Source organism: Rhinatrema bivittatum, chromosome 2 (genome assembly GCF_901001135.1).
Source record: "Rhinatrema bivittatum chromosome 2, aRhiBiv1.1, whole genome shotgun sequence".
NCBI classification, from domain to species: Eukaryota; Metazoa; Chordata; class Amphibia; order Gymnophiona; family Rhinatrematidae; genus Rhinatrema; species Rhinatrema bivittatum.
In genome coordinates this window covers 636200998-636225940 of record NC_042616.1, presented here as the reverse complement: position 1 = coordinate 636225940, position 24943 = coordinate 636200998, and the positions used below count along the sequence as shown (strand labels likewise).

The following is a 24943-nucleotide window of genomic DNA, read 5'->3' as shown; positions in this document are numbered from 1 at the left end:
CGCGCGCCAGCGGGCCGCTAGCGCGCTGGGACGCAACCTGGGGGCGGGTCCGGAGGGCGCCCCCGGACCCCCCCGGGCCATAACCACGCCCCCAGGCCCGCCCCCAAAACGCTCCCGACACGCCCCGAAAACGCCGCGCGGATCAGGCCCGCCCCCCAACACGCCCCCCTCTGAAAACCCCGGGACTTACGCGAGTCCCGGGGCTCTGCGCGCGCCGGTGCGCCTATGTAAAATAGGCGCACTGGCGCGCAGGGCCCTGCTCGCCTAAATCCGCCCGGATTTAGGCGGATTTAGGCGAGCAGGGCTCTTAAAATCCGCCCCATAGGGGATAATTTTCATAAGGATTTACACGTATAAATGTAACTGCTATTGTAGCAATTTTCAAAAGCCATTTACTTGAGTAAAGGGCACTTACGTGAGCAAATCCTATGGACAATTCATGGCATATATTGTAGCAATTTTCAAAAACCCACTTACACGAGTAAAGTGCATTTACTCGAGTAAAATCCAGTTTTAAGTGAGTAAATGCTTTTTAAAATCAAGCCCTATGTGTATAAATGGGCTTTTGAAAATTGCTACTTTAATGTGTATAACTCCTTTGAAATTTCACTGAATTTTCAAAAGGTTTTGCAACTGTAAATGGACTTTAAAAATTGCTACAATATTTGCTACCTTTACCTGCATAGCTCCTTTGAAAATTCACACCAATGCGCTCAAGTCCAAACCCCCACCCCAACTCCAACCCCTGGTATGCCCCTGTCAGTCTGGGTAAACTTACACATGAACATGATATATGCATTGCATATAAGATTACCAGCACATTGGGCAGGCAATGTTGTAAAAGGCCCCGTCTGCATGCATAAAACACTTTTGCCCGCTGACATCTCTTTGAAAATGACCTCCCAAAATCACAAGATGACAGACTTGCACTTCAATTTTACAGGACCAATGAACGTTCATCATGATGTCTTGCTACTGATACAAAAAGGCCATATATGTGTACAATATTTTATATCTGCATACTAAAACTCTTTTTTTTTAACAAGCTCCGTCATCTCTTTTTAAAATCCAAACATTCTTTGTCTTCTATGTGAAAGTGCCATGAAATGAAGTGTTTCAGGAAATCATGACACCATAGCTCAGATGATTTGGAGCATGCAGGACAATTCTGCTGGCTCATAGTACAGTGCATGCTTGAAATCAAAATCACTTTGCCCAGGGCTGGGGGGAACGTTTTTGTAAAAGAACACATTTGATGAACAATGGTAGCGACAGGAATCGAAACATGAAAAGCAGGGTACCACCAAAGGGGATGTCATCTTTAGTGATTGGCAACCACTGCTGTCACAACACAAACAAACAGGACAGGATTTACTATATTACTATAGAAATGTAATAGCAAAAGTAAAAAAAAAAAAAAAAAAGACAAAATGTACTTGCAAGAAAAAGCAGATAAGTGCAGAGGAACATGCAGTAAACTATCGTCATTACTAAATAGTATACTGAGAGCTGGTTTATTAAGAATTTAACAAAAGAAAAATAACCCATAATAAAACACAAATGTCTAGACAAGTGATTCTGCTATAAACAAAATTGGTGTATGAACAAATGCAGAATGAACAAATGGGTATTTCATGTGTTCACTGTCCTCATAGATACATTCCTATGGAGACCTAATTCAGTCCTATTCTTGAAAAAAAGTACACTGCTTAAATTCATAGCATGCATTTAAGCATAAGCAAAAAAACAAATCCCCTTTTTATACAAAACAGTCCCTGAAAGTTTGTACATATTAACTCCCTAATTTGTACATGTACGGTAGCTCCTATTTCCATGGGCAAAGTTTGCTCTCTTTACTTTCTACTCACTGTCTTTTCATTCATGGCATACTACTTCCCTTGAAAAAAATTCCATTATGAAAAAATCCATTCCTTGCATCATCTGAAAATTAAAAGAGAACAAACTCCACACTTTCCTCTTACGTCTCCAAACTGTAACAACCGATGGTAATGAATCACTTAATTTTTCACCCAGTGCTAGAAGAGACCTATATGAAGTGAATAATAAGAGTACACGTCCTTCAAGGAAAGTAGCACGCAGAGAACTGAAAGTAAGATGTAAAGAGACTATGAGTTGCCCTTGCAGATAAGCTTTACATTTGCTAAAACTTGCACAACTTGGGGACTGAAAACAATTAGTTACTGTTTTGCATCAAAAAACATTTTGGTATATGCTTTAATGCATTGTATGGTATTTAATCAGTGTTTTAAATAGTTTTTCAGAAAATGATTGAGTTATTCTCTTTGGCAAATGTGCTTCTATTCATCTTTGAGAAGACCGAACATATAAATTGCTTATTTTTCTTCATTGTTCTTTGTTCATATGGCTGGTTTTTTTTTTTTGTTTGTTTTTTTTACAGCAGATTCAGCTTTATAGGGATTTGCATTTTTTTCACAGATTCTTTTTTTTATTATTGTTTTGGTAGTTCCATATGTCACTGGATAGGCATATGTGAAAAAGGCAAAGTTGAAATTGAAATTGAATCAGGTAAATTTCAGTCCTGAACAAATAACACCTTCTTTTATGGCCCCATCCATGTAGGACAGGCATACCAGGATGGGGTTGCACATGTTTAGATCTTTAAATCTATCCCCATATGCTTTAGAACAAAGACCACTGACTATTTTAGTAGCCACCCTCTGGACCGACTCCATCTTGATTTTATCCTTTTGAAGGTGCGGTCTTCAGAATTGTACACAATATTTCAAAGATGTTAAGACAATACAAGCACAGCCCTCGGATTAAATCAGAGGAGAGTATAAAAACCCAAACTCTTCTGGTGGAAGACGGTTGCCCAAGGTCCTAAAGACCAATATCATGCCTTTTACTTAAAGGTGTACAAGGCATGATATTGGTCTTTAGGAACCAGGGAGGCTCCAATGAAGAGATACACTTAAAGAGGTGAAAACTGCAGTCCATGAAGACAGGGAGTAGATCTTGTCCCATTTAAAGCACCAGCAAGAGCTATAGTTGGATTTGCCTTGTCCTTTAATGTACACCAGAAAGGAGCTAGTAGGGGTGTGCATTCGTTTTGAACGCATATGTAAAACGCAACTTATTATTTTTTTTAACTTAAAAAAAGTGATGATGCGCAACGCATCACATTTTCAACTTATTCAACATAGCTACGTTGAATACGTTGAACCTAAATAAACACTTAAACCCCCACCCTACTTAATCTCCCCCCAAGACTTACCAAAACTCCCTGGTGGTCCAGCGGGGAGTCAGGAAGCCATCGCTGTTTTCCTTTGCGAGGAGCACGTGACGTCGGCGTCACGTCGGAGTGATGCGGACGTCACGTGTTTCTCCGCGCCTCCGCTCCGGGACCCCCGTTGGACCCAACCGGAACTTTTGGCCAGCTTGGGGGGGAGGCTTAAATTTTTTTATTTAGGGAACCGGTGAACGTATGGACAGACCCTCAACTTATGGGATTCTCCATATGTCCATATTGAACGAAATCGACCCTCACCTTCAACTTATCAACTTATGAATGCAAACTTTTTGTCTGCACATCCCTAGGAGCTAGTCAATCTCCTGGTTACTGCAGCATGTTACTACATGGATCTTGAATTTGGAAGTCATCCCCACAAGAAAGACTGGCAAAAATAGAGTCTCATACATTAGTAAGCATGGCTACAAGGCTGGCAGTAGAGCCTCTAGTGGTAAGGAGTTTGAATAGATAGAAGACATAGCTTCACCACCTGTAGCTCCAGTTGTACATATGCAAAGGAATGTCTGAAGCAGTTTCGGGACGGAGAAATGCTTCTTTTCATTCATTAAGCTATCAATGGAAACAGGATCGCCAGCAAACTTGGAATAAGTGGAGAACAAATTGAAGTCACTTAACCAATCTTTTTAGTGTCACTGCATTGAGAAAGATACAGACTGATATAATTGGCCAGCAATCACTTCAAGAGCAGAGGTGGAAGTTCTTGTGGATTTTAGAATGAGCCTCTCCAGTCAAACATGAGCAGGCAGAGGATACTTGCTGTATTCCCAGAAACAGAATCACTGTTCAAGGTCGAGTAGACTGTACCAGAAATCTAGGGACACCACTGGTAAAAGTTCTCAAACTAGGAAGAGAAGACTGGGTCAAGGCAACAGATGCAGTCTGGTGGTGATCCAGTGGAGAGCATCACCAAATTTACCATTGCAGATGTACTGAGGATTTGCAGCAGAAGAGTGACACAGAGACAGCTTTAAAGCTGACGGAGCAAACCCAGGTCTTGGGTGCAGGCGCCTTCTGTCGGTCATGCAAAACCCAACAAACCTGGAACAGTTGAGATCTTGGGAATTGAATGCAGGTGCCCCCTGTGGGTCGAGGACTGCTGATGAAAAGCCAGCAAGCTTGAAACAAACAAGAAGTTGAACCCTGGGTGCAGGCGCCTCCTGCAGGTTGAGAAAAAATAAACTCAGGGAAAAAAATGTGAAGACTGGCAAGGATCAAAATGAGTCCTTAAAGCAGAGGCCATTGGTGGATCAAAGAAGGCTCCAGGAACAGACTGCAGAGCTTAGAGACATGGGTGTATGTGCCTCCTGCAGGTCATGAAAAAAAAAGAGTAGTTGGTGGTTGTAAACAAATGCAGGCGCCTCCTGCAGATCATAAAAATAAAAGGTCCAGACACCAACCTTTTGAAAAAAATTCTTGGCAAAGATCAGAAGTGAAAAATCCAAAAATTTAAAAAATTCTTGACAAGGAGTGAGACATCAAAAAGTCCAGAGAAATCTTGAGCCCACCACAGGAGCTCACCCACTGAGCTCATGGCCTTCGCATCCTGTTGCGAACACAGGGGTGTGGTCACTTGCTCTGGAGAAATGTGAGCCCTTGGACCACGGTGCTGCTCAGGGAGGAGCCCCAAGGCACATACTGTGGGAGGTGAGAGTGTCCTCATAAAAGAGCTCTCTTCCAGTTCCTCTGGGCCTTCGTATGCATCCTCATGGTTGTCTGTGGTTTCTTTGCCATGCAAGGTTCTCCGTGGTCTTTGCATGTTTGATGGTCTTCTCATTTGATGTTAGATGTTCCTAGTCTCCTGTGGATGTTCCTGGTCTTGGAGCGGGAACAAGGCAGGGTGTGGAACATCACAGGAACTGGTACAAGGCAGGCTCACACGTCCACTGGACCTACATGCAGAAGAGAGACCCAGCAACGCAATGCTGGTCTAAAGAATAGCCCTCCAGCCACTCAGTAGCCCTTCTGGACCCACTGCTTGGGAACAACAAGTGCGTGAGGCAGGACGAAGGCTGAGGACAAGAACATGACAAGACATGGATCTGAAAAAAGACTCAAGGAACTTGGAGGACTCAGGATTGAGGCATTAGTACTGGGTGAGTACTGCACCACAGCGTGCCCTACACAGCCACACATGGCTGGTCATGGACCACGTTGGAAGTGAAGCAGACTCTAGGTGAGAAGATGAAGACTTGAAGCTGGAAACATGACGAAGATTCAGGAGAGGCCTGCAGCGAAGCGCATCCTACAGAGCTTGGCTTGGCTGCACATTTTACTTTCTGGATCACGTGGGACTAACTAATAGGCTCGTCAAAATGCATTTGCATGTTGCAGGCGCTATTAGTTTCGGGGTGGGGGGGAGGGTTGGCCGCACGTTTTCCATGCGTTATTACCCCTTTCTGTATAAGGGATAAAAATAGCGCGTCGAAAACGCGGGGCCAAATGGGAGCTGTATGCTCCGTCGAGCGCACCATACTGCATCGGCTCAAATATACTCATACAATATAACTCTTCAATAGAGATGCCTCCAGTCTGGGATGTTCACAATTGTGAATCTTCTTCCCTGGGAGCTATAAAATTGCTTGTCAAGGAAGCTGGATTGATGCCAGCCGCTTCCATTCTAGGACTCCAGCTGACAGAATTGCAGCTTGTTTATCTCAAAAAACACATCAATCTTTCACAAAAACCTATTGCAGAAACTTCTGCCACTTGTTGGAATAACTCCAGAGCACACCCTGGCTAGACAATTCCATATCTTCCGCACAGGGAGACCTGGATTTTTCTATATGGGCATCTATGTAGTTATAATTGTAAAAATATTTTTCATCAAATCTAGTGAAAATTCAATGTGAATCCACATTAAATTAGTTTGTAGTTGACCCTGTAAATCAGGCAACTCTTCTTGAACGCCAAGAAAATTTACCATTTCAGGAATTCTGCATCAAAATTGTAGTAGTAGAAAGTTTTTCTAAATGAATTCAATGAACCTCAAACTTTCTTGAAGGTGTTTCAAAATAGTTTTCTCCCAAGTTTACACACCTCTGTTCCTGGGTTGTGCTTCCATTTTAAGGGCCTTTTATGTTTTTAAAAGAGTAAATGCATTTTTAATACAAACAGTGGCTATACTCTTTGTATTAAAGAATGCTTGCAGAGATCCTTGAGAGAATTTTCCGAACCTCCAGGAGAGTGGGAGTGAGAGCTGCTGCTAGTGGCTCTATTGAGAGTCAGGATGCCAGAATAATCTAGAGGCTCTGAGGGGATTCAGCATAAACCCCTAACCCCTTCTTCTGTGCAGGACCCTCTCTCCAACTGAAGTAGATTACAGTGAGGTAGTTGAGGTCAAAAGGTAGTGGGAGGGACATTAAACGCCTTACATTAAGGTCGTTATATAGATTGTTTCTTGAGTCTCTGTGTTTCCTAGTTTTGAGTGTTACAGGTTTTTTTTGCGATAGACAATGCTGATGGGGGATAAGTTCCAGAGGGGCCTTGGTTAATCACAAAAAAACTGTAACATTCAAAAGTAGGAAACAGAGAGGGGTGGCACCAAATTTATGGAAAATACTTCACCTGCTACGTACTAGGGATCAATGACAACTTAGACTTCCAGTGCCAACTGTTGGGTAAACAGCAATGTTTTTCATTGGTGCTGGAAATCTAAGTAGTCATTGAATCCTAGTAGGTAGCAGGTGAAGTGCTTTCCATAGATCTGGTGTCACCCCGTCTAAAGAAAATTAGTGATTAAAGGTTTACTTAAAATAATTCATTACCTCTGTTTTGCTCGTATCATGCAATATTTTTCTGATTTAAGTTAGCGTTCTTGTTATCAAGTCAGCAAATGAGTTGTTTTTTTTCCTAAACTGCTTGCATTACCTTGCTCTGGGAATGTACAGATTCATTTAATACAAACAGTTTCAAAGCATATATGCCGTACTACTCATAAATGAATTACTAAAATGATACTGTTTTCCAGTAAATTAGACAAGAGGAATGGGATGAAATTGTATAAAATTTCAAAACTATTATGATGATACACAAGGCCCTACATAACATCTCTCCTCTCAACTTAACTTTTCAACTCCAGCTACACACCTCCAAGAAACCGACTAGAAATGCGTACAAGAACATGCTAATCACCCAGCCGGCAAAAACCTCCCTGAGGAAACGCGCACTATCCACAGCGGGCCCTACACTCTGGAACTTGATACCCCCAGACCTTCACCTTGAACCTTGCCATAGTACTTTCAAAAAGAAACTTCTTGGTTCTTCACACAAGCATTCCCGGAGAGCTAAGAGCAGGAAGAATGACATTATCAACATAGTCGTTGTCCCCCAGCCCTTTCTGTACATAAGTTCCTGAAGAGTTCGTTATTGAAATTTAAATAATCATGAATGTTCACTGTAAGCTCCACTAAGTTCCTCTTTGCGCCTTCATATTTTTGTTAATTGTTAATTGTGTCAATGTTTCAATGTAAACCGCCAACGAGGCGACAGTGTTCTTCCATGTAAACCGGTGTGATATGTATACTTTACAGGAACATCGGTATATAAAAATAAATAAATAAATAAATAAAATTCAAAAAATACAAACAAAAGGAGCCAGCCCAGCTGCTCGCTGGCAAGTGCCCACCTTCTGCTTCCCAGGCCAAAGACTGCAATGACTGAGCTAAGATGGAGGAAGTAGGAGGGACCCAGGTAGCGGCAAATGAAGGCTCATGGCACCATCACCTTATAAAGGTTGATTCTGATTGAGCTGGAGGAGATTGCCAGGCCAAAAATAATATTAAAAAAATATCAACTTAGAAAAGAAACATTAAAAATGAGATTTGCTGCTGTAAAAATTCCCAGCAAATATTTATGTTACAAATTCATTCTGAGGATGTTTTCTGCGGTATCTTTTAAACGGTACCTTAAATGTATCTGCACTGTTAGGTTTAAACAGTTGATGCTTTCCAGATCCTATAATAATAGGACCAGAAGCCTCTTTTTCTCCAAAGGCGTAGAGGTACACTGTTGCCTCTGTGCCAGCACTTTGATCAGTCCCAGTCACAATAGTAATTTTCCAGTCACCTTCTGTAAAAGTAAGAGAAATATCATCTTACACAGATAAACGGATAGCTGTGACTATATACTGTAGTTTTATAATGAAGACAGCAAGGTGACGACTAAATCAATGCCGGTTTTGGGGATCAATTCGCCCATACTTGTGTCAAAATGAAGGTTAAAGCAAGCAGCTCTTTGGGAAGGCTGGCTATTTGCTATTCAGTGCTAAATCAGAGGCTGCAAAATATAGCTGGACCAGTAAGGCATACGTTTTCAATATTAAGCCTCTCAATGGCAACTTACCCTGCTAAGTTTAGGCGATATTTCTTTTAGCCAGACATCAAGCCAGCTAAATTCTGGATGAAATTTCAGCTAAACTAGTTTAACCGGCTAAAATGTGGCTTGCTAGATCACCACTACGTGGCTTGCTGAAAATGTGACATGCTAAAAAAAATAAAAATCGGGACTGGCTGCATACCTTTGCTTTTCCACTAAAGTCTAACTGAACCCTATAGAGCTCTTCCCCCTTCCCCTTCCCCTTCCCCTCCCCTCCTCCTCTAACCTGACTCCCTCCCCCAGAACTTGTGGATAATTCTTACTTCCCCATCCTGAACACCCCAAAGATGAAAATCCTCCCAGTCTCAGTTACTCTCCCTGCCCCACCTACCTTCTGTCTCCCTTCATCTTCAGCCCCATCCACTCCTGAAATCAGCCAGTTTTCACCCTTTGTAAATTGACCTTATAAATGTTTATCCATAATGGTGAATACAGTCTATTAATTAACTAATGAGGGTATAAAAGTCAAACAGAACAGACTCAAAGAGATAGGTTCATCTGGCAAATCAAGAAGCACACTATGATATTAAGAAAGAACTAATTATTTTTTATTATTTGAATAAGAAAACAAAGATACTTAGAGCAACACCAATGGAAACAGAGTTTTAATACTGAGTAAATCCTAGTATTCTCAAGTCTTTTTATAGAAAATTAGGAAGTCTGAAGTTAGACCAGGATTAAGGAAATTAATGAGTACTATTTCTCTTGAGTTTTTATAGAAATCAACATGAAATATTCATACTAACATCATTTGTTTATAACTAGTGTTGTGATGTGAGAAGGAAAAGTAAGTATGTACGTGGGCGCTATGGTTAATTAAAAAACAGAAAGAGTTTCTTAAATAATTGAAACATTGAGAACAGCAGCGTTTTACCATTAACGTCCCTTTCCATTTCTGATTCAGAATGTGATTGTGATTCTGCAACAAATAAGAAAGAGCAGCTGTAAATAGTCCTGAATGATCACAACAAAACAGGATGGCTTGATGGCTCAGGGCAGGGCAACACGGGAGACCTGGGCTCGATTCCCAAACTCAGCTTCTCTTCTATGGTCCAGCCAGGCCTAGGGATGTTGTGGACATAACCTTCCAAGCCCCTGGGGCAGGGCGGGGAGGGATTCACAGTCATTGCACAATGACAGCATTTAGTGGCCAGACTCTGGGTGCATAGGTACTGGGTTCTGGATTGAGGGGAGGGGGGAGGTGAGAGAGAGACACGATCTATGTTTCCTAGCCAGGGACTGTTGCTGCAGTGACTGAGCTCCATGGGTCTGGGGAGAAAGTTAAAAATGGAGAGAAAAAACCCTAGGTAGTTCTGAATCCAAGTGCATGGTGCCATAGCACCTAGTAGAGGCTGGTTCTGTTTGAGCTGGAAGGCCAAAGCAGCAGGAGGAGACTGCCTGTTCCAAAAACAGAACAAAACCAAAACAAAAAACAAAAAAAACCAGGCATTATGTTAGATCGGTTAAAAAAATGAAAATGTAGGATTTTTTCCCCCTCCTGTGAATGACCAGAAAGCATTGGGACTTGTGCATTTCATTTACGATACACAAAGCTAAATATTCCTTACCTTGGAGATTAAGCTCTATTTCTGAGCAGATTATGCCATGAGACATAAAAGGAAGCCACCTAAAACATAAAGAATAAAACAAATAAATCAGTTCCTAATTCTTTCTTAGCACTATGAGAAAGAAATGAGCTAGAACATAATATACATTATTTCTCCATAATTTGCTGTGCCAGTTTAATGAGCAACAATCATCCATATCTAAAAGAAATCAACAAAATATTCAAAGATGTGCTGGTGTTCCTATGTCATATTAGAGAAGATGTCTGCACTCCTGTGTTTTGTTAACTCTTTGGTTAGTAAACGTTAACTCACATTTCTGATGGCCATGATATTCTATTGAAGTGTCCATATGTTCTAGGGATATGCATTTGTTTCAAACTAATTTCCAAAATGTGATGAATAAGGCAAATTCTTTTCATTAGAGGGGGACCTCAAAAGGTCTACCTGATCCGTCGGGTATCCGATGGCAAGATTGGGCCTTGGCTCAGACCCAGGACTGATGCTGCCAGATCCCAACACCTGAGCCTCGGCCTAGGCCAGAGCCCAGACCCAGGCCCGCAAATATGACCGATACCGGAGGCTGGGTCCCAATGCTGGTGGCTTGGCCCAGACCCAGGCCTGATGCTTTGACCCAACCTTGAGGCTAAATCATGACACTGGGACCTCAGCCTAGGACTAGGGTGGAGCCTGGACCCGGGCCTGCTGCTGAAACCCAGCCGAGAGGCTTGGTCCCGACAGTGGAGTCTCAGCTAGACCCAAGATCGATGATGTGACCCAACACGGAGGTCTTTCCTGATGCCTGGGCCTTGGCGTAGGCTGGATCCCAGACCCAGGCTTGCCCTCACAACCAGTCCTGGAAGCCATGTCCGAACATCTGGGCCACAGCCTAGACCAGAGCTCAGACCCAGGCCCTCTGCCATGACTCAGCCCGAAGGCCGGTCCTGATGGTGGGGCCTCAGAAGGACCCAGTCCTGATGATGCAACCTGAACCAGAGACCTTTCCTGATGCCTGGGTCTTGGCCTAGGCTGGAGCCTGGATCCAGGCCTGCTACTGCGACCCATCCTGGAGTCTGGGTCACGATGCCAGGGCCTGGGCTTGGACCCAGGCTACAAGCTGACCCGAAGGCCACATCTGATGCCTGTGTCTCAGCCTGGATCTACGACTGATGCTGAGGCCAGGTCTGGAGACCGGATCCTGATGCTGAGGCCTCAGCTGAGCCCAGGCCTGGCAGCTGCTCCCTCGACATCCTCTTCTTTTCTGAAGCCATCCGCTGGGGTTGGGCTTTGACACCAGCAGAAGGTGCCATTTTGCTTGATGTATGGCAAAGAGTTAACTCCTGTGCAACCCCAGCAGACGGTGTCAGAAGAGAAGAAGAGGACAATGAGGGAGCAGCTGCAAGGTCTAGGCTTTGGCCTAGGCATAGCTCTAGGCCCTAGCTTTGCGACCTGGCCTTCAGGCCAGGACCCGGCATCAGGCCGGGGTCAGGGCCGAGGCCTCAGCATTGGGACCTGGCCTCAGGGCCAGTTTGTGGCATCAGGATTGATTCTGGGTTGAGGTCTCAGTCTGGGCTCCAGCCTAGGCCGATGCCCAGGCATCAGGATCTAACCTCCAGGTCAGTTCATGGCATTGGGCCTTGGTCCGGGCTCTGGCAGTATTTTCTGCACACCCTACGACTTAACATCCTAGTGATATTAAGTCAGAGAAACCAAAAATGTAAAAAATAAAAATAAAAAAAAAATGTACTAGCCGATCCGGATTGGAGAACAGATGCTCAATTTTACCGCTGTCTGTTTTCCTAACCAATCACTGTCAGCGGGTTTGGAAAACCGACGCTCATAAAATTGAGCGTTGGTTTCCTTTACCCGCTGACATAGCCATCTTTCCTGGGTCAAGGAGGTTGTAGAGGCATGTAATCGTCCCTAGCGCCTCCTTTTAGCATGACTCCTCATTTACATATAGGATCTCATGCCCAGGAGAGGTGGCTGGGCACGCATTGGGAGAGTGGGCGCTCAACACGAAGCACCAGTTCTCCCGCGATCGTTTCTGTATCGGCATGTGTAAGTGTTGAAACAGTGTCTCTTTATTCTAATAAACTTTGTTTGGTGTTAAGAACTGAGTTCTCTGATATTTGGAAGTTGGGAAGACAAGGTTTAGCTGGCTATCTAGGAATTCAAACTAGCGAGCAAACTCTGAGGGCAGGACAACAAGAATTGGGCAGGCCATGGCAACAGAGCTTCAGCCAACCCATAAGAACATAAGAACATAAGAAATTTGTCATGCTGGGTCTGACCAAGGGTTCATCAAGCCCAGCATCCTGTTTCCAACAGAGGCCAAAACCAGGCCACAAGAACCTGGCAAATACCCAAACACTAAGAAGATCCCATGCTACTGATGCAATTAATAGCAGTGGCTATTCCCTAAGTAAAATTGATTAATAGCCATTAATGGACTTCTCCTCCAAGAACGTATCCAAACCTTTTTTGAACCCAGCTACACTAACTGCACTAACCACATCCTCTGGCAACAAATTCCAAAGCTTTATTGTGCATTGAGTGAAAAAGAATTTTCTCCAATTAGTCTTAAATATGCTACTTGCTAACTTCATGGAATGCCCCCTAGTCCTTCTATTATTCGAAAGTGAAAATAACCGAGTCACATCTACTCGTTCAAGACCTCTCATGATCTTAAAGATCTCTATCATATCCCCCCTCAGTCGTCTCTTCTCCAAGCTAAAAAGCCCTAGCCTCTTCAGCCTTTCCTAATATGGAAGCTGCTCCATCCTTTTTATCATTTTGGTTGCCCTTCTCTGTACCGTCTCCATAGCAACTATATCTTTTTTTAAATGCGGCGACCAGAATTGTACACAGTATTCAAGGTGTGGTCTCACCATGGAGCGATATAGAGGCATTATGACATTTTCCGTTCTATTAACCATTCCCTTCTTAATAATTCCTAACATTCCATTTGCTTTTTTGACTGCTGTAGCACACTGAGCCGACGATTTTAAAGTATTATCCACTATGATGCCTAGATCTTTCTCCTGGGTAGTAGCTCCTAATATGGAACCTAACATCGTGTAACTACAGCAATGGTTATTTTTCCCTATTTGCAACACCTTGCACTTTTCCACATTAAATTTCATCTGCCATTTGGATGCCCAATCTTCAAGTCTTGCAAGGTCCTCCTGTAATGTATCACAGTCCGCTTGTGATTTAACTACTCTGAATAATTTTGCATCATCTGCAAATTTGATAACCTCACTCGTCGTATTCCTTTCCAGATCATTTATATATATATTGAAAAGCACCGTTCCAAGTACAGATACCTGAGGCACTCCACTGTTTACCCTTTTCCACTGAGAAAATTGACCATTTAATCCTACTCTCTGTTTTCTGTCTTTTAACCAGCTTGTAATCCACGAAAGGACATCAACTCCTATCCCATGACTTTTTAGTTTTCGTAGAAGCCTCTCATGAGGGACTTTGTCAAACGCCTTCTGAAAATCCAAATACACTACATCTACCGGTTCACCTTTATTCACATGTTTATTAACCCCTTCAAAAAAATGAAGCAGATTTGTTAGGCAAGACTTCCCTTGGGTAAATCCATGTTGACTATGTTCCATTAAATCATGTCTTTCTATATGCTCTATGATTTTGATCTTGAGAATAGTTTCCACTATTTTTCCCGGCACTGAAGTCAGGCTCACTGGTCTATAGTTCCCGGATCACCATAAAACCCATAAAAGAGGCCAGCCAGAGAAGTCCAGAAATCTTTGAATTTGTCCATCATTATATTGAGCACTTCATGTAAATAAATGCACCTTGACCATCTAAAATGTCTATGTATCAGTGTTCCTTTTTTATATTGCCTGCTGTTGAGTTTGCTTAAGCATCTCCTACAATTCCTCCTATCCTAGATCATGTGTCTCCTCCTCCTCTTCATCTAGATAATAATCTAGTCCCTCTGGAGGAAGCAGCCATCTGGTTTTGACCAGGTTATTAAGAATGCAGCAGGCTAGAATGATCTCATATTCCTTAGGGAGATTGTAGAGAAGACATCCCCCAGATTTGTCCAAGTATCAGAAACACATTTTGAGCAAGCCAAAGGTTCTATTGAGGATTGCCCTTGTCTGCTAGTAGGCCTTGTTGTAGTGAACCTCTGCAGATTTCTGTGGGTTAGCTAGCAGGATCAAGAGCCAGGATTTGAGTGGATATCCTCTATCACCTGTAGGGGAGAACACAGAGAAGATCAGAGTTAGCTTTCCTTTAGTGTTGGGCAGGGGGTTTGTTCCCATATTGAGATAGGTGCAGTCCTCCTTGGCCACTGTAGTAATTCCACCTAGATATGATGGAGACCAAAAGAAGATGTTATTAGCAGTGTGATGGTAGTGGTAAATGCATTCTTACCTAAAAGCCAGACTCCTGACTGTGAGAGGATGTTGGCGTTGTGACTGGATCCCAGAAACTTTGGCATGATGTAAAAAATGATATTCACCACCTGAATTTTGAGGAAATAGAAGCCCTTGCAGTTGTGGAAGGTGGCTTCATCATCCCTTGGTGTCCTTATAGGGACTTGAGTGCCATCAATAGTCCACAATACAGAGGGGAAGCATGTAAATTGGTAGAACTCAGTCATTATTTGCTGTTTGTGCAATCTACTTTGAAGGAAAAAAATATATTGGTGTGTTTTTCTGAGAATCGTTGCCAGAAACTGATGACAGCAGGTGGGCTTATTCCAGGTATCTGGAAGGTTCCAGTGTCCAAAAATGCCAGGGCAATTATGACCTTGATGTGAACTCACAAGATGTGACACATGTGGGTGGAAGGGTAGAGGTCCTGCTCTAACTATTCATGCTCTCCTCTCCTCCTGCTTAGGCTGTTGCAATCTGCTCCTCACAGATCTCCCATTGAGCCATCGCTCTCCACTATAATCCATCCTAAATTCATCTGTGCAATTTATCATTCACCAAAGTCACTACACACTTCTTCTGAAATCACTGCATTGGCTCCCTAAGCATTCCGGCATACAGTTCAAGCTCCTCTTGCTTATCTACAAGTACCTTTACTCTGCAGCTCCTTAGATTGCCTCTCGTGTTTCTTTCTACACCCCTCCTTGTCCACGCCACTCATCAGGCAAGTCATTCCTATCTATGCTATTCTCATCTACCGCTAATTCTTAACCCTATGCTTTCCACTTGGCTGCAACATGTGCTTGGAATAGACTTCATGAGCTGGTGCATCATGCTTCCTCACTCACCTTGTTTAAATCACATCTAAAACCCCAACTTTTTTACGCTGCTTTTAATTCTTAAGCCAGTTGGTTAATATTAACAATTGTCACTTGATCTGTATGTTTGTCTTGATTAGATTGTAAACTCTATGGAGCTTGGAATATCTCTTGTGCCACAGAAATGTTAAGCATTAGTAGTAGTAGTAGTAGTAACTACTGGTATAGTTATATTATAATTTCCTTGTTGAAACTGAATGTGCACATGACTTGCTCTTCTGAGAACAAGGATGTGCTTTAGTTTAAAACTAAATAGAAAAAATGAAACAAATAGGGGCCAATTTGTTCTTTTGTGGGGCCCACAAAGTAAACAAATCCTATTTGTTTCATTCATTTGAAATGGAATGATTTCTATGAACCAATATAGTCAATGGTAGGGATGTGCAGAGGGACGCCATATGTTGCATTGGAGATTCGTATTTGTTGGGGGGCAGATACGTTGCATTCAACAAGGGGGCCCCCCGATACATTCTATACGTCAATTCCTATTTGTTTCTCCGCTAAAATTAAATTAACTACAACCCCTCCACCCTCCTGATCCCCCCCCCCAAGACTTACCAAAACTCCCTGGTTGTACAGCAGGGGGTCCGGGAGCCATCCCCTGCACTCACACCCTCGGCTGCCGGTTTCAAAATGGCGCCGATAGCCTTTGACCTACTATGTCACAGGGGCTACCGGTGCCATTAGTCAACCCCTGTCACATGGCTATCGGCGCCATCTTGTGCTCCTACCATGTGACAGGGGCTGACCAATGGCACCGGTAGCCCCTGTGACATAGTAAGGGCAAAGGCTATTGCGCCATTTTGATTACTGGCAGTCGACAGCCCGAGTGCAGGAGATCGCTCCCGGACCCCCGCAGGACCACCAGGGACATTTGGCAAGTCTTGGGGGACTCTCATGACCCCCACAAGACTTGCCAAAAGTCCAGCGGGGGTCCGGGAGCGACCTCATGCACTCCGGCTGTCGGTTTCCAGTATTCAAAATGGCGCCAATAGCCTTTGCCCTCACTATGTCACAGGGGCTACCGGTGCCATTGGTCAGCCCCTGTTACATGGTAGGAGCACAAGATGGCACCAATGGCCATGTGACAGGGGCTGACCAATGGCACCAGTAGCCCCTGTGACATAGTGAGGGCAAAGGCTATCGGCACCATTTTGAATACTGGCAGCCGACGGCCAGAGTGCAGGAGATCTCTCCCGGACCCCTGCTGGACTTTTGGAAAGTCTTGTGGGGGTCAGGAGGGTCCCCCAAGACTTGCCAAAAGTCCCTGGTGGTCCAGCGGGGGTCCGGGAGCGATCTCCTGCACTCGGGCGTTCGGCTGCCAGTAATCAAAATGGCACCGATAGCCTTGCCTTTACTATGTCACAGGGGCTACCGGTGCCATTGGTCAGCCTCTGTCACATGGTAGGAGCACAAGATGGCACCGATGACTATGTGACAGGGGCTGACCAATGGCACCGGTAGCCCCTGTGACATAGTAGGTCAAAGGCTATCGGCGCCATTTTGAAACCGGCAGCCGAGGGTTTGAGTGCAGGGGATGGCTCCCGGACCATATATTGTTATATTGTTATACTGTTGTTTAATATACTGATTTATTTTTGCACAAAAAAGCCCAAATTCTGAAGGAAAAAATACTAACACAAGACAAAAGGTGCTCAAGCATAACCATTTCGCTGTTGTCAGCATGATACCACAGAGTAATGCCAGAAATTTAGAGAAAAACCAGAAAATCAGGCAATGGAACAGACTGAGAGCAGTTCAATGATGTGGGAAACTGTGTTAAATAAAGCAGGCCTCACTATTTTCCTGGAAAAGCACCCAATAACCATTAGAGAAACCATTGTGATGTAGTAATTGTGATAAGAAACTTTACATTTGGCAAATCCATTCTACAAGAAAATCTAAATTTCACCCTGCATCTTGGGGATCTTTCTGCCACTCAGCCTTAATTCCATGCCCAGCCCTTACACCTTGGAGTTTCCTTTGCCACTGTGCTTTGCTGTTGTACCCCAGAGCTAACACTTGCCAATCTAGGGGAGCTGCTTTCCACCTCTCATGGTGCTATGAAACTTTGAAGCCTCTCTTTGTGCTGCTTGGCCTCTGCCTTGGAGGTTTTACTGCCACATTTTCTGCTTTTTTCCTCCTTCATGTTGACTTAGGATGTTTGTGCCACTTTTGGTGCCAATTTGCCACTTGAGATGCCATCAACGGTTCATGGCATTGTTTCTGGTGCCCTATTTTGGAGGTTTAGGGTGTTCATCCCACTTTGTATGCTTCTTTGCTCCTCTTTCAGTGACTTAATGAAATCCTGCCAATGCTGGTACCCCTTTGCCCCTTTATGGAATTGTAGGCTATTCATGCCACTTTTGATGCACTTTTCAGTCTCTTCAATCTTTCTAGGTACCTTGGAGTTCTTTCCACCCCCTTTTGATTTCTTCCAACAAGTTTTAAGAAAATTGATTAAAATCTCCTATGCTGGAGCCCAATATATGCTGAAAATTACCTGTAATTCTTCCCCCATTGACTTTAATGACAAATGAAAACAAATCAAATTAAAAACACGTTTTTCTTTTCATCTTGAAACTAAAGATACAAATTAGAGTTCCCACAAAACAAATTTTAAAATTAAACAAATTTTTCCCAGCTGCATGCGCCTGTCAAAAACTGTGCCAGAGTCCTGTATACTATCTACTCCTCCATTCTTTCTCCCTTTTCAACCATTGTGACATAAGTGTCCATAAGCTCATGAGAGTCATTTTGGATGTGGTGTCACCCCTATGGAATCCCACCTGCCAGCATAGCCCAGTAATCCCCCAAGATGGGCCTGTCTGTCACAGGGACACTCGCTGTCATCCTCTAGTATAGCCCTGTCAGTCCCATCCCACTCTCTCACACCACCCAGCATATCATAGTATGTACTAGTTAAACCCCAGTATGATCCAGTCTGCTCCAGGGACACTTACTGCCACCCTGTAGCCTGCTGCCACGTCCACTCATCCAGAGAAGCTAGCCAAGTGGTCCACTCATCCAGAGAAGCTAACCAAGTGGTAAAACAGCATGAAAATCTGAAGTTGTGTGCATAAATTAGCAGTACTAAATGTACTTGTGTATTTTTAATAACATTTGTGTTGCGCTGGAAGTGGACCCTTGGCTGGTGCAGGGTTGGTACAGCCATCCGGTCAGGCCCGGAGGGCACCTGCCACCAGGAGGCGGAGTACAGAAGGAGATAGTCTTAAGTGGGCCTCACAGGATCTCGGCAGAGACAGTTCAGAAGAGTGCCCACTTCACAAGGGTGAGCGGTCGTTGTCCAAGGAGGAAGGCCGGAGGTCACGAGAGGCCAGCAAGGAGAGTCCAAAAGGATATCAAGGGTCAAAAGCCAGAGATCAGTCCAGAATAGTTAGCCAAGGCAGGGGTCAGTTACCAGAGGTCAGTCCAGGAGAAGTCAGGTGAGGCAAAGGTCAAAATCCAGGCGGCGATCCACCATGGTCCATAGACAGGCAATGGTCAGTACCAAGAGATCAGTCCAGGGGGAACTACTAAGGAAGACGAGGAACAGGAAACACTGGAACAGAATACGTTGGAACAGGGGACACTGGAACAGGAGACACCAGAACAGAGACGCTGGGATAGGAGACACTTGGAACAGGAGACACAAAAGTGATGACCAGACAAGGGTGCTCGATGAAGGTCCTGCCGGACTGGTGTCCCCACTACGTGGAAAGAAGTCAATGGACGGAACAGTACTCCGGGAATGGTCAGCAGAGAAGACGATCTGGGGCGAGCAGCTATCAGGCAGGAGTGATCCATGTCCTTAGGGAGGAATGACCTAATTCCAAGGAGAAGGTAGACTGACTACCGAGCCCTTTTGTAGGGTTGAGGAGAAAACTCCCTGGGAGGAGCTACAAGAGGAGTCCCAGGGACTGCACCCTCACTGTCCCTTTAAGAGGGGAAGAGAGGCATGGCCTCGCCCCTTAGGGGGAGCTGGAGCAGGGAGCAGGACCCTGGACAGCGGCTTGCAGCAGTCAGAGACGCACAGGAGCAGGAGGAGGGCGGCAGAACAGGCCCTGACGTCATCGGTGGCATCCAGCCGCTATGAGGAGGTCCAGGGGTGTCACCAGCCACCAGGAAACACTGGAGGCAGCCTCCGGACAGCGAAGAGGAGCTCCGGAGCAGCCCTTCCGGCTGCAAGAAGAGAAGGCAAGTTGCGGCTTAAGGCTGGCCATGGGAGCAGCAAAGATTGCGGCCTCCGGGCCGCAAGGAAAGGTAGGCTGCAGCCTTTCCAAGCCACGGAGCAGCAGCAACGTTGGTGGCCCCGCCGTGGAGGTAAGAGATGGCTCGTGTTTCCAGCCACAGGCTGCGTTGCAACAATTTGCATGTGTGATACCTTGGAGCGGTCTAAGACAGGAGAAGGTCAGAGAACAGACTAGGCTGGAGTCTGTTCTGCTTTTCAACAGTTTAATTACAAAACGTTCAGCAAGACAAAATCAAAATGGCTGCTTACCTCAGCAGACTGACAATGAAAGAACAGTTTTCAACAAGAGAGACCTAAAAAGAAAGGAGGTGGACTTCTCCTGGCTGCAAAAAAGAAATTCAATCTCTCCCTGCAACCCGCATTACCTCCTCACAAGATTGAAATTGGTCTCTTTAAATCAAAAGACCTTCAAATTTGTTTAATCTATGCCCCACCTGGCATATTGGAAAAAAACCCTTCTCCTCTTGCTGAATATATTACAAAACACATTGACATCAGCATACCTGCCATCATCCTAGGAGATCTAAACCTTCACTTTGACCGCTCCCCTCTCACACCAGCATGTGAAGCCACACTCTCTACTCTAAATGCCATCGGATTTAAACAAATGGTCTCAGGCCCAACTCACAAGGCAGGCCACACCCTAGATGTTATATTCACGACCTCTCTATTACGCACTGACCACCCCCAATGCACCCCCATACCTTGGTCAGACCACTACCGAGTCGACACTCGCTGCACTCTCAACTGTAACTGCCTCGTGACACCCCCTAAGAAAAGAACCATAGATTTCAGAAAAAAATGCCAAACGGAAGACATCATTGAAGCGCTTACAGAAGATCTCCATAAATTAGACCTCTCTGATGCCAACTCTGCCTGTTTCTCTTGGCATCAACTCACCAGCTGCATTGCAAATTGACTCTGCCCGCTACTAACGAAAGAGATCAGCTCTGAGAAGAAAGATAAAAAACCATGGTACACCACGGACCTTAGAAATATGAAACGTGAACTCCGTAAACTGGAAAAGAAATGGCGTAGAAACCAAGATCCAACACATCTACAAAAATACAAATCCATACTCCACGAATATCGTAAATCAACAGATGAAGCCAAGAAAAACTTTTACACAGCAAAAATCCATCAATACCAGTTCAATCCGCGTGCCCTCTTCCAATATGTTTCTAGCATAGTTACCCCGTCAATAAACATCAACCCAGAAAACGAGGATAAAAATAAATGTGAGAAACTAGCTACCTATTTCCATGATAAGGTTGCTAATATCCTGGCTCGCTTTACCTCTCCCTCTCCACCAGTATCCCTATGGTCCACAAGCACCATGAGCTCCGCAGCCACACTCTCAAATTTCGAAACTACAACTGCATCCGAAATTGAAGCAATCCTCAAAAAATTCAAACCAGCCATGCACCCGATTGATATCATGCCAACAAAAACACTCCTCTCCATTCCTACAAGGATTGCCCCTCCCATTTCTAACATTATCAACAAATCCATATCGTCTGGGGTTTTTCCTACGCAACTCAAGCACGTAATAATAAAGCCTACTCTCAAAAACTCTGACCTGGATCCCTCAGAACCTGCCAACTATCGTCCAGTCTCGAACCTCCCTTTCTTGTCTAAAATCATAGAGAAAGTCATCAACAAGCAACTCACAGACTTTCTAGATGAAAATCGATTACTCTTCCCATCACAATATGGTTTCCGTAAGAACCATAGCACAGAAACTCTGCTAGTGTCCCTCTCAGATTCAATACTCAAAACCCTTGATTCTGGTCATTCCTACTTACTGGCTCTCCTGGACATTTCTTCTGCTTTTGACACTGTCAACCACAATACCCTCCTCTCTCTCCTCTCACAAATTGGCATTGTAGGCACTGCCCTATGCTGGCTCCAATAAGAACATAAGAACATAAGAAAATGCCATACTGGGTCAGACCAAGGGTCCATCAAGCCCAGCATCCTGTTTCCAACAGTGGCCAATCCAGGCCATAAGAACCTGGCAAGTACCCAAAAACATACAGTGTCAAGACGGGCTGCCATGTTTCGAAACCCAGAAAACTATCACAAGGTGTCCCACAAGGATCCTCTCTTTCATCTACACTGTTCAACATATACCTATCTCCTCTCTGTCAACTTCTGGTGAAACTGGATCTCCTTCATTTCATATACGCCGATGATGTACAGATCCTCATCCCCATAAATGATTCCCTCGCTAATGCTCTGAAAACTTGGGATACGGCTCTGGCTGAAATAAAAAAAGCTACTCACAGTAAACTTCCTAGCAATAAACACTACCAAGACAGAGCTCCTCATCATCACACCACACAATAACATCTCCTCTAACACTACTCTACATTCACCTTCAGACTCTCCCCATTTGCAACAAGTCCGAAGCCTTGGCGTTATTATTGACAATCATTTCTCCTTAAAGAAATTCATCACGACCACAATCAAAAATGGTTTCTTCAAGCTACATACTCTAAAAAGAATTAAACCTCTTCTACATCCACATGACTTCCGGACAGTGTTACATGCTACAATATTGCCGAAACTAGACTACTGTAACGCCTTACTACTAGGTCTCCCTAAAAACACAATACAACCATTACAGATGCTACAAAATGCTGCAGCACGCCTACTCACTAATACTCGCCGCCATGAACACATCACACCAACTCTCATGTTCCTGCACTGGCTTCCTGTAGCATCTAGGATTATATTCAAAGTACTCACACTCATTCATAAGTCGATCCATAACCAAGAGATGCAATGGTTCTCCGATCATTTTATTTTCCATACATCAAAGAGACCAATAAGAAATATCCACCAAGCTAAACTTGCCCCTTCTTCTCTTAAACATATCAAACACGTTGCCACAAGAGACAGCTCTTTCACCATAGCTGGAACCAACATCTGGAACAAAATGCCCACGGACCTGCGTCTCGAACCCTGCCATAAGAAATTCAAACAAAACCTCAAAACCTGGCTGTTTGAACAAGCTTATACGCTATGAACACCTCTTATTCTGAAATGCCGTTTACATGTTCCCTGTCTCCCTGGACCTATTCCTCTCCCCAATTTATTTTTCTCTCTGCTAATTTCTCCTTTTTCACCTGCCCACCCCCCCCCCCGTTTATGACTTGCCATTAACTAATGGAATATGACTCTCAACAGTTCAATTGCTTTTTGTTCCCAACTGGTTTCGTTATTGATTTATATTATGTTTTTGTTCTTAAATTGTTCTTAAATGATTCTTATTATGTCCACCTTAATTTCATATTGTCTGTAAAGCCTGTTGCTAATTTATTGTTTATTGTAAACCGAGGTGATGTTTTTTACGTGCCGCGGTATATAAAAAAATCACTAAATAAATAAATAAATAAATAAATAAATAAACAAGAGCACAGCACTCCATTACAGCTTCCTTCTTCTCTCTGGGGCCTATCTAACTATCTCAGGGCCTCACCTTTGTATCGCTTACCTCAGGGAAACGCCCCCACCTGAGGATCCCTTTTCTGTCTGTCTTAAGTTGGACTGGGCCAGATAGCTGGAGCCGGTCCGTTAAGGCAGTCTGAGGCTCTCTGACATATACTCTATCACATTCCCTCTCCCTCAGCTCAATCTTTCTTAGTTGAAAGCCTGCCTGTACAAGGGAGACTTCTCTAGAAAGGAAGTCTGCATTTATATTCACCTTCCCTGCTCTGTGTCAGACTTTAAAGTCAAATGGTTGGAGTGCCAGAACCACCTCATTACTTGTCCATTGGACTCTTTATTCAGAGCAACCCAGACAAGGGGTTGGTGATCTGTTACCAGCGTGAACTGGCGACCCAGTAGGTAATAATGAAAAGCCTCCAAAGCCTATTTGACAGCTAAGGCCTCTTTCTCTATCATTGAGTAGGTCTCTCTTGGGGTAGTAGCTTACTACTAATGAAGGCTACTGGGTGTTCTTCATCTCCTTTCTCTTGTGTGAGGACAGTGCCTAGCCCCACCTCTGATGCATCTGTCTGTACTATAAAGGGCTTGATAAAGTCCGGACTTAGTAGAAAGGTGTCGAGCATATGTCTTTCTTTAAACCACTGAAGGCTTCCTCCACCTCTGCAGACCATCTAACCTTCTCTGGGGCTTTCTTTTGTAATAGGCATGTGAGGGGCTCCGCTTTTTCTGAAAAGTTTGGTATGAACCGTCGATAGTAACTGATGAGGCCTAAAAAGGCTCTCACCTTACTTTTTGTCTGTGGGACTGGGACTCGGGTAATTGCTTCTATTTTCCATGTCTGTGGGTGGACTTTCTCTCTCCCAAGGGAGTATCCCAGATATTGTACTTTTTGACCCCTTAATTTAAATTTCTTGGGGTTGGCTGTCAAACCAGCCTTTCGTAGACTTGTATGGCCTGTAATTGCCTTAGGTGTGTCTCCCAGTCTCCACTATAAATGACAATGTCGTCAAGATAGGCCACTGCATAACCCTGATGTGGGCATAGTAAGCGGTCTACCAAGCGTTGGAAGGTAGCTAGAGCCCCATGAAGTCCGAACGGCAGGACCGTAAACTGGAAATGTCCCTTCAGTATTGAAAAAGCCATCTTCTCCTTTGCAGTTGGTGGCAGGGGAACTTGCCAGTACCCCTTTGTCAAATCAAGTGTGGAGATAAACTGAGCAATTCCCAAGCGTTCAATAAGTTCATCCACGAGGGGCATCGGGTATGCGTCCAGCTTTGAAACCTCATTGACCTTCGGGAAGTCAATACAGAACTGGATATTACCATCCGGTTTAGGTACTATTACAATAGGCGAGGACCAATCACTATTGGATTCCTCTATTACTCCAAGTTGAAGTATTTCTTTCACCTCAGCTTCTACCATCTGCCTCTTGGCTTCAGGAATCCGGTAGGGCCGTTGTTTAACTATTACTCCTGGGTTTGTATTAATATCGTGACAAGCTAAGTGAGTTCTCCCGGGCATAGTCGAGAAGACATCTTTATTCTGAGTCACTAGTTTATCCAGGCCCACTTTCTGCATCGTGGAAAGTTGGTCCCCATATGGGATCATCTGGGGTTCAGAAGTTTGTGAAACGTCTGGACCAAAGTCTTCTTTTTGAACCAGACTGCAAGTCAGAGCAACCCATTTTTTTAGTAGATTCATGTGGAAGATCTGGG

General features: G+C 44.2%; 1 protein-coding gene across 1 annotated transcript in view; it reads right to left on the bottom strand.

The window, feature by feature from the left end:
• Positions 1 to 24943, bottom strand: part of LOC115085365 (lipoxygenase homology domain-containing protein 1) — a 462471-nt gene that overhangs the window by 75945 nt on the left and 361583 nt on the right. Inside the window, exons 23-25 of the mRNA XM_029591284.1 lie at positions 10234 to 10292; positions 9540 to 9584; positions 8196 to 8359 (exon numbers count right to left, since the gene is read on the bottom strand). Coding sequence (XP_029447144.1) covers positions 8196 to 8359; positions 9540 to 9584; positions 10234 to 10292 — 268 coding nt within the window. The remainder of the gene's footprint in view (positions 1 to 8195; positions 8360 to 9539; positions 9585 to 10233; positions 10293 to 24943) is intronic.